The following is a 10,506-nucleotide window of genomic DNA, read 5'->3' as shown; positions in this document are numbered from 1 at the left end:
ATAAAAAAAGCTATAATATTAGTGTTACAGATATAGCACCACCGGATCCGTGGCGCAATGGTAGCGCGTCTGACTCCAGATCAGAAGGTTGCGTGTTCGATTCACGTCGGGTTCAAATTCCCTATCCTAAGCGGTTCTTATTTTTTGGTTTTTTGCAACTAGATTTTCTTCTATATTTATAAAAATGCCCCTACAATTCCCCCATGTTTACAGATAAGTCTCAATCTTCTTCAAACAGAAAAATGCCCGTAATGTCTTCACTTTACTCTCTGCTCCTCTCCCTTAACGTAAAATCCTCTCAAATGTTTCATTGAACTGAAATAAAGAATCTTCAGCATAGCAGATTCAAACTCCTTTTTTTCTATTTTCCTTTTAGTGTTGCACATACTCAAATTTTGAAAAAGAGATATGAATGTTCAACACTATACATATACAGACATTAAAATGAAGATACGACAATTCGAATCTTGACATTCTGGATTCAACAAATTTGGTTGGAAGAATCGACTTTATAATGAGCTCTACAATACCCGATTCAAATTAATTCACTAACAAATTGAATACCGATGGTTATAAAGAAAAGACTATATACTTATCCATACTTGACATTCACGCTAAACAATCGAAGTAATAGATATAGTAAGCACTATTCCATAACAAAGCACATTTTAGTTATGATGGCAAACTGAGATAGCATGTCGCAGATTCTTTTGGAAAGCTATTGACATAAACAATAACTCCATACAAGAACTCAACTTGATAACTTGAGCTCCGCTAACCGAGACGAGACCAAATTCGAGAAAAAGTATAACAGTGTATTATGATTACAACTAGTTGTACGACGACTCAAGGGCCTTCAAAGTTTACTGCTAATGTTGCATAGATTTGAAGCCATCAATCCTCCTCAGACTCTGCAAACAAAATCTCAGAAATTATTATTATTATTATTATTATTTCGAGAGGACCTAGATTAAAACACACACATGTAGACTACGCTGCTCGAACACGTGTAGACAAAGGGGCAGTATGAGTATTTCAAGAAAGTGTTGCATATAAATGAAAACGCATAAACCATTATGATTTAATGAGCAGAACAAAATGATTTGATTGTTGAGCAATCCATAGGCCAAACCAAGGTGTGGCTTGCCTGAAGGCTTGATTCGTGCCAAGCCAGGCCTGCTCAAACTTGTAAGAACTCTGTCCTAGGCCAGGCCAGTGGATACTCTGGTCCTTGGATAGGTTTAGTTCAGAGGTTTCAAATTACTTGTACTTAATAAGCAGAAAACAGAGTTAAAGCCCTGCAGAATATTGATTTTTTTATTTTCTTTTCCTTTTCAATGGGACAACCCTTCGACTTAGAGCAGGAGCCAGAATTTGAAACCCTGGTCCTGCAGGATCAAACCCCACAAGGGGTACACAAGCCACTGACCATTTTCTTTTCAATCCAATGGTGATGGATAAATTATATAAACAAGGGTAGCCACTTCATCCTCAATAGTTGGAACAAGCTTTTAACAGTTCTACCAATCATAAATGGTCTTCATCATATTGAACTGTTTTCCTTTTTCCAGTTTTCATTTTGATATTAAGTAAAACCTAAATCATGGTTTACGAAGAAAAAACATGCAAGCATCCCCACCCCAAGAAAATTACACACACAAAGAACTGTTTTCCTTTTTCCAGTTTTCAGATCGATCGGATTGAATTTGATAAGAGATATTCAAGGAGCTGGAGGAATAATGACATTAAACGACCTGAATAAGTATGAAGTTAAAACGAGGGAACCGATCTCAGCTAACATTCTAGGCCTTAAAGTTCTTAGTATGCCACCTCCTTCCTCTGGGGGTGTTTCAATGGTGCTTGTAAGTGTATTCTGCTCCATGTTTTCTGTATTTGAAGTTCATCAAAACAATGACTGTTCCAATTCTCTTGTAACAGGCATTGAATATCTACATAATACGCAGTCCCTTCCGGTTTTTCGGGGTCGCTCGGAATCCATAGACTAATTGAATCCTTGAAGCATGCATTTGCCGTGAGGATGAATATAGGTGATCCGGAATTCTTCAATGTTTCAAAAGTAGCCGATATGATCTCTCCCGATTTTGCGAAGAAGTTGAAGAAGACAATCAATGGTAACATGACTTTTGGCCCCATTTACTATGGTGGAAGGTAAAAATTACCTTTGAGATGTTGTCAAAGACTTCATTTTCTTCCATATGATCAATTTTCCATCCTGGCAGGTGGAGACAAGTTCATGATCATGGCACGAGCCAGATATCCATTGTTGATAAAGATCGAAATGCGGTTTCAATGACTAATACGGTGAATGCGTACTTCGGTTCAAAAATACTCTCACCAAGTACTGGAATAATACTCAATAATGAAATGGATGACTTCTCCATGCCTAAAAATGGCTCCGGAAGCACACCTCCACCGTCACCACCAAACTTTGTGCACCCTCGGAAAAGGCCATTGTCCTCTATGACGCCCACGATTGTACTGAAGGTTTGCCACTTCAATGATTTCAAAAGCATAATCTGACCCATTTCGAAAACTGGTTCACATTCAAGTGGTTTTGTAGGATGAGAAGCTAAAAGGAGTGGTTGGTTCAAGTGGGGGAGCCAATATCATTGCAGGGACTATGGAGGTTTTCTTAAACCATCTCGCTCTAGGGATCAACCCGCTCTCATCCGTAATGGCTCCCAGGATATACCATCAGGTTTTTAAAGAAAACTCTGGGTAATTTGGCATTGGTTTTCTTGATCATTAACATAAGAATGTCTGTTCGATGCAGTTGATACCCAATGTAGTGATGTACGAGAACTGGATTAGCGTGATCGGAGACATTTCTAAGTACCAAACACAATCAGGAGAGATCTTCAAAAGAAGGGTCATATTTTAAAAGGACTAGCTGGTAGGACGATTAGCCAGTTTATAGTTCACAATTTGAACACTGGAAATGGAAGCATTGGAGAACTTGTGGCGGTCAGTGACCCAAGAAAAGGATGGTTCCCTGCTGGTTTTTGATCCGCCATTTTTTGCATTGGGACTTACTTTCTCTTGTGTGTAGAATAAACCCAGTTTTGCAAACCAGTTTTGCTCAACTATATTTGCAAAACTGGGTTTCTTTATTGAATTGTCACCATTTAAGCAAAACTGGGTTTGATTCCAGTAAGAATATAATAACTGTGTTCGCAAATGAAAAGTTTAAAACATAACCCGATAAATTTGTAGCTAAACAAGCAACACTAATGAAAATCCAGAATCTTCATTAACCAAAAATTGGTATTCAAGCTACAAAATTTAGCAACATCCACAACTTAGAATAAAGAAGATACCAAATATTCTTAAACAAAAGGGGTTGGGGAAAAAGAGAAACAACATAGTGGTGCCGGAAACTATAGAACTGGACCATCATTGACTCAGTGGTCACCCGGAAGAGACTTGATGATGTCAGAATCACCTGCAGGATTGGATCGATTAAGAAAATTAGTAATCTGCAATGATCAGATTGTAGAGACAAGGAATTGTCATAATTTAGAAATGGTGTTACCTGGATCAACGATACTCAAGCAGGATACACGGAAGTACTTCCCACAAGAAGTTCCTAGATCATTATTGTCTGGAGAATTAAAGAGATTAGATATCAAGACATCTAGAAGAAAATGAGCAAAGGAAATCTAAGATTGATCAAATCATGTTTGTTAGAAAAATAGCCTGTTCCAACTCCCATAGTTCGGTTGAGCTAAAGTAGATGTTTTTTTTTGTTGATAAGAAGCTAAAGTAGATAATAAACAAATGAAAAGGAGAGAAGTCGCAGCAGCTCAACACAAGGATCATTCAATTCAAGCCAAGATACACATTATATCATAAATCTCTGTTCATCCATTGGGAAGAAATCCCAAAAAAAAGACTAAAGGATTTTATATAATGTAATAATATTGAGAGTTGGATAATTCAAGTGAAATCCAGTCTATACGACAATTTTAACAAACAAAACCAAAACTATGTATACAAAAAGTACTGGTTCAAATTCATCAAAGTCATACTTAAAGCAATAAGATAAAATGGGTAGGTAACCTACTAACTTAACCCATTACATCTAGGGTTAACATGGAGCAGAATACTCACTTTTTCACTTCTTTTTTAGCTGGTTATGTCTTCAGTTACTAATAAGCTAAGATATCTCTAATTAACCGAAGGCACAATCATAACAGTTCGAGTTGAATCAAAGGTGAACGAACAAAACAATCACACAAAATTCATACAACATTGAGCACGATACTAAGTTACTGACCTTTCATTTTCATCTTTTTAGCCATTTCAGTGCTTTATTCAGGGATTAATATGATAACAATATCCATAATCCGTCAAAAACGCACTCAAAAAATCCATATGCGCACAATGTTGAGCAAAGGAAACAATCACACAAAATATTTAAAGTGGTCAATTTATCATAAATGGAAGACACTGGATTCAAAAACAGTTTATACAACCATAATTATCCAAAGTTACCAATTACAAACATTAGAAAAATAAAAGGCCTTTGCAAAGCAGCCGAACGGAGGAAGGAAGACTTACTTCCATTGTAATGATGAACCCCAACTTTACAAAGCATTGCGTAGTATTCAATCTCAGATTTCCTCAGCGGGGGACAATTGTTTGAAATGATAATCAGCTTCCCTAAAAAAACATCGACAATCTTCGTTAAAATAAATTAAATCCCACAAATCTAAGAACAATCCAAATGATTAAAAAATAAAAGCAACAAAACGAAATTGAACCCAGATTTGAAAAGTTAAAGAACCTTTCGAAGTCCTGAGGGACTTGAGCACTGTTTTATAACCAAGAGTGTATTTCCCGCTCTTCATGACGAGGGCAAGCCTGTTGTTGATGCTTTCATGGGTCTTCTTCTGTTAAATCCAAAAATTTAAAAACAAAAAATGATTTCAACTTCCATTTTTTGACGTTGTGTGAACAGATCAACGAATGAAAGAGAAGAGAACGAAGGTTATTCACCGTTTTCTTGCCGGAAACCATTTTTACATGTAGTTGGTTTCTTCGTGGCTCGGCTGCTGAAGGTTCCTCTATCGAAGATGTCGAAGCGGAGTCTAGGGTTTATATACTACCTTTCAGCTTTTAAGGGTTAGGTTTAGACTTCAGAGCAAATCAATAACATGGGGATAAAAATGCAGAGAAAAAGTATACTGTAGACTGGTTCCAACCAAATTCACTTTTTAAGGCCCAACTACTCTGAAAATTTTGATCTTTTACACCATTGATACACATTTTCTATATATTTTAGACTGGTCATAAATTTTAGATGTTGTTTCGTTTTAATCATAATATTATAAAATATTTTATTTATAATATTAATTATTTAGTCATAATTATTATTTTTATATTATTCGATATTTTTTTCATAATTATTTTTATTTTTCTTTCAACTAATTCTTTGACGTTTTTTACAGGTTAAATTTTAATAAATTAGTCTTGTTATTCTTTATTGGTTTAAATTTTCTCAAAGCTTAACTAAAATTAAATATAATAAATCTATTATTTGGAAGGTTTATAAACTTGGTTAAATTTAAGATGCTTAAGTGTCTATTCAAAATTTTAAATAATGAGAACATTCTTTCGTGAATATAAATAATATATCTTAAAATTAACCTTTATTAAACGATTATCAATGAAGATTATAACATTAAAGGATTAAATCTTTGGATTTCAACATACCAAATCAATTAAAAAAATTATAGAAAAATATAAATATTTTAATATCGATATTATCATAAATGATGATCGATGATGAACAACAATCAAGTAATGATAATGGTTGGATAAGTTTAGAATTTTATTACAAAAGTAAGAATGAAATAATCGTATCATCCACGTTGTTAATGATTTAACAATATACTAATCAATGAATATTTAAAAAAAAATTAATGTCTTGATTGAAACTTTTTATAATTCAATGACCAAATTAGAGAGAAGAAAAGTTAAGCGACTATTAATGGAGTTTTACCTAAAAAACATTGGGAAAAAGAAATACAAAATGCGAAAGCTGAAGCCAAAATAGGACTTTCGTCGCACATTCTCAGCCCACAGTCGTGGCCACAATGGAAGAACCCTCCCCGACCCCGGACCCTCCGACGAACCAATTCGGATCTCTCAACGACCTAGCCCACGAGCTCGCCTCCCTCCAAGACCTCGCCACTCGCGGCTCATGGCGGTCAATCCTCGACAAAGTTTCCCGAGCCCGTTCCCTCAACCTCCTAACCAGCCCCCACGACCACCTCATTTACCTTTCCTACAACGTCCTCGCCTTCTCAAAGCTACGCTGTTTTTCCGAGGCTTCGAACGAAATCGACACCCTCGACGACTTCAACAGCAACTATTATAAGTACGAAACCTACCCTCGACTTTACCCCAACCGGTCTGGTTCGATGATCCCCTTCTCTCTTCGGTTCATCCACGCTCAGCTTCCGATCAAGCTTGGGAGTCGGCAAGAAGGGTTAGATCGTTTTTATCTTTTGCTTAAGTTTATTCGTGAGAAAATAAAAGAGAAAAAAAGCAATAATCTACATGACTCTGTCAGAATTTGGAAAAGAAGGGAAAACTCTGTTTTGAATTGTTTGATTGGGCATCACTTGGGGGATAAGGAATTCAGTTTGTGTTTGGATTTGATCAAGGATTTGATTAATCGTGATTATTTAGATCCAGTTTTAGTTTCTAAATTAGGTATATTCAGATGCAGATTGGGGATATTGAAGGGGCAAAAGGGTCGTTTAACCGTGTGGAGACTATGTTAAATGAAAGAAAGAGTGATGAGTATTTTCTGAGTGAAGTTCAATTTAGGAATCTTGTGAATAGAAACAAGGCCTTGGTTTACTTGGTGGGCAAAGATTATGTTTCAGCTGTGAGGGAATACGAGGAGTGTATCGAAAGGGATCATACGGATGTTGTTGCGCTTAATAATAAGGCACTGTGTTTGATGTATTTGAGAGATTTATCTTATTCAATTAAGGTATTGGAGAAAGCACTAGAAAGAATTCCTACCATAGCATTAGATGAGACTTTAGTGATCAATTTGTGTAGTATGTATGAGTTGGCATATGTCAATCACTCAGAAATTAAGAGGACATTGAGTAATTGGATTGTACATGTTGCTCCAGATGATTTTGACGTATCTTGTACAAGGGTTTGAGGTATTCTTTCATTTACTCGTTAACTACTATTATTTTCTTATATTGTCTCAATTTTTGTTCAGTTAAGATCAATTTCCTATATATTATCTGAATAACCATATTACTTGAGATACATTGTGTTCATAATGGATGCAATCTGTTTCCAAATCGTCCTTTATTTATTCGTTCATTTGCTTTGTTTTGTTCTATGATGCTACCATAATGGATTAGGTGGATTATTTAGTGGCTTTTGTACACAAGGGACTTCAAAATCAATGGTTTGTAGGATGCAAACAAAATAAATTATGGTTATCAAATGAATTCAACTGGTTTTTATGATTTTTTTTATGAAACATACTTTCTAATGTATCATGCAGAAGGAACAATTTTATATTGTATTTGATGATTGACTTGTGCATCATCTTGCTTTGGGACTATGCATTTTCTTATTGACTTGCGCAATGAGTATTATACCTCTGAACTATTTTAACCTCCAAATAACTGGCAACCTACTAAGAAGTGATTTATAAAAGTAGTATTTATTTTCCTTTTCTATCTTCTTCCTTATCCTCATAAGTGGTCTAAGGAGATTCTTGACTCCCTGAATATGACTGAAAACTTTCATCTAGAGTTTATATTATATACCAAGTCCAATTAGATTAAATTATATATCGACCTAGTTGTTATGCCTATTATACGAGGTACTGTCATACTCTTGCATAATGTTGTGTTGGAACTTTTTATACATCCATTGCCTTCTAGTATGGTTCATAACAATACACGACAGCCTAGTTTCTTAGTATGGTTCACATCCCAGCACATGATCAAATGTTTACTTTTTATCCATTTGTTGGCGGTTTGAACCCTGAAAGCAACCTCTCTGTGTACAAAGGGGAACACTCGTATACAAGTACCTTCCCTGGACCCTGTTTATAGTGTGAGTCTGTGCACTGGGCACAACCTTCTGTAAGTTGTGATGGTAAATTTGTGTTGTTATTGGGATTCTGCATATAAGCCAACATGGCTGTTCTAAGGTTTCTAATGGATCATTTACCCTTGAATTAATAATATAGTTTTAAAGGTTGGAAGGAGTGAGCTGGTATGAAGTAGGATGATAACAGTAGTGACTAGAGAAGCAGAGGGCGAGAATTAAGAAAATGAAACAAATCTTCTTAGTAGATGTGAGAAGAGCTTGTATGGGAGGCTTCTTACTGCCAAATAATGCTCAAGATCCGAATTATAAATAGTATTAGTCTGATTGCACTTGATGCTATCAATAGGGAAGTGTTAGCGCCCTCTGTATTAAGAGTAAAGACTGCAAAAACTTGTTGCAATTAGATGTTACTATAAGTTGGTCATATAAGACCGGTGTAGTTACTTTTATGTATATGATACATGAGATACACGTGAACTCCAAAGAAAAGTTTAGGTAAGAATTCTTTGTCAACTCCATAGCCAAGCCATAAAACGAAAGTTCCTTTAACATTTACAAGAGACATGGAGTTAACTATACAGTCTACAAAGAACAAGCAGCAACGGTTGTGCATGCATGTATATATTCCATTGTTTTGGCTTCCTAAACCTCATTTTAACTATTGGTGTCATTTCGGATCTGATTAATTGCTGAAATTGGGCAGGTTTTAATCAGTAAAGATGGCAGAGAGTTCGGTTGACTTCGAGGCAGCATAAGACCATTTTGCTCTTTCACTTTGTTCCTAGTTGATTCGATTATGGCAGCATCAGAGATTGTATAATTAATATTAATGTTTGCTACCACTTGGATATCAACGGAGATCTGCAAAAATATGTGCTACATTTGTCAATTCTATAAAAATTCTTCTGATGCATTTTGGAAAGGAATGTTTGTTGCTGTTGCTAAAGCTTTTTCCATCACAGTTGCTTTTGGTATGGAACTCAAGCGATCAAGTTGAGCTGAATTCAGAAATGTTGGAATGGTAGTGAATGGTTTGAATTTGGATATCTACAAATATATATATATATTGTGGATTTAGATATTGTGAATTCAAATAATATTCGACTTGATATTCGTTATTCGAAGTCGATAATCTAATTCGATATCCGCTTTTACTCAGTTAATAATGCTGATTATTGTGATTTTGATTGAGCTGATGGAAGAAATTTCTTTAACTTGAAAGAAACGAAGTTGTATTTCCACGAAAGAATCTTAAGATTATCAAATAGAGAATCGATACAAATCATCAGTTTTCTACCTTTTACCTATTTTTCATCCTCTGCATTCTGGTAACATTCGATCGTTTCTTTACATCCCTCTGAACATTTGATCTGCTCCTTTCATTCATCGTATAATTCCCAAACCCAAACCCAATTGGATTGACCAAACTCAGTTCATAATCATACATTTGACGAGAAATCGGATCCGAAAGTGTTTCGTAAGCCATTTGAAGCTCTAGAAACCGTTGGGTCGATTCTTCTTGACTCGAAGGAGAGCAAACATCGGGGTGATACCGAAGAACCATTCTTCTGTAAGACTTCTTTATTTCAGCTAAGCCCACATTCTCCGAATCAAGAGAGAGAACTTTATAAAAATTAGTCTTCCCCCTTTCAGCGGCAGCGAAATCATCAACCCTACACGATACGGCTTGGACCTTCATTCGCCGGAACCCTAACTTTGTGGTCGTCGCAACCAATCTGTTGGGATTGAAACTGAAATCCATGGAAATCGCCATGTGAATGTTGCAAAACTTCTGAAGGCTAACGATTCCTTACTCGATTTGTATCGAATTTGCCGAATTACGCGCCCTTGGTGATGATTGTTTGAGGAAGAAATGCGAGAGAAAATTAGCTCTTAACGAAGAAGTTGGAGCTGAAGCACTATAAAGAACGGGGGTGTAATTATATAGCATAATTAAACACGTTTTTGTTGTGTTGATTGTTGAATGCAATTTTGGCATGTAGTGATCCAAGGGTGGATGGCTTTGTTTAGTCAATTTTGGCACTGTTCTTGGAAGTTGCCCCCATATTTTATATTTTTACAAGTAATTTGCATGAGATGGAAGTTGCCACGACATTAACCGATTCAAATTAGAACACGTAGTAAATAACTATATGAAGACCCGATCCGACGATTGAGAATGGAGTAAATTCGATTAGGATGATTGTCTTTACCTCTATAGTATTCGATTCAGATTAATTGATCAATAGATCAAATACATGTGGTTATACAAAAAATACAATATGACATTAATAAGGCTTAAAATTAGGAGCGTTAAAAAATATCTGACCCATTGACTTGTCGATCCAATTTAAAATTATCAGATATTTTAGAGGTAAATATCTG

General features: G+C 35.7%; 2 protein-coding genes, 1 non-coding gene and 2 pseudogenes across 3 annotated transcripts; 3 read left to right on the top strand and 2 right to left on the bottom strand.

Annotated features, from left to right (window-relative positions):
- Positions 1 to 43: 43 nt before the first annotated feature.
- Positions 44 to 115, top strand: TRNAW-CCA. The gene has a single exon. It is a non-coding gene; the product is annotated as a tRNA-Trp (tRNA).
- A 1,624-nt stretch (positions 116 to 1,739) lies between these two features.
- On the top strand, positions 1,740 to 3,084 carry LOC120181416 (annotated as a pseudogene).
- Positions 3,085 to 3,249: 165 nt separating this feature from the next.
- Positions 3,250 to 5,165, bottom strand: LOC120181461 (60S ribosomal protein L30-like). The gene is made up of 5 exons (XM_039186579.1): positions 5,020 to 5,165; positions 4,808 to 4,913; positions 4,582 to 4,683; positions 3,554 to 3,622; positions 3,250 to 3,463 (listed from the first exon to the last, which is right to left on the bottom strand). Exons 1-5 carry the CDS (start codon positions 5,038 to 5,040, stop codon positions 3,423 to 3,425), a joined length of 339 nt encoding a protein of 112 aa, XP_039042510.1. The 5' UTR covers positions 5,041 to 5,165; the 3' UTR covers positions 3,250 to 3,422.
- A 904-nt stretch (positions 5,166 to 6,069) lies between these two features.
- On the top strand, positions 6,070 to 9,167 carry LOC120181458 (annotated as a pseudogene).
- A 254-nt stretch (positions 9,168 to 9,421) lies between these two features.
- Positions 9,422 to 9,895, bottom strand: LOC120181415 (chaperone protein dnaJ 20, chloroplastic-like). Its single transcript, XM_039186543.1, has one exon. It carries the CDS (start codon positions 9,893 to 9,895, stop codon positions 9,422 to 9,424), a length of 474 nt encoding a protein of 157 aa, XP_039042474.1.
- Positions 9,896 to 10,506: the final 611 nt, after the last annotated feature.

Source organism: Hibiscus syriacus, unplaced genomic scaffold, assembly GCF_006381635.1.
Source record: "Hibiscus syriacus cultivar Baekdansim isolate YM2019G1 unplaced genomic scaffold, ASM638163v2 tig00112523_pilon, whole genome shotgun sequence".
Lineage (NCBI taxonomy): Eukaryota > Viridiplantae > Streptophyta > Magnoliopsida > Malvales > Malvaceae > Hibiscus > Hibiscus syriacus.
This window is presented reverse-complemented; position numbering and strand designations above follow the sequence as displayed.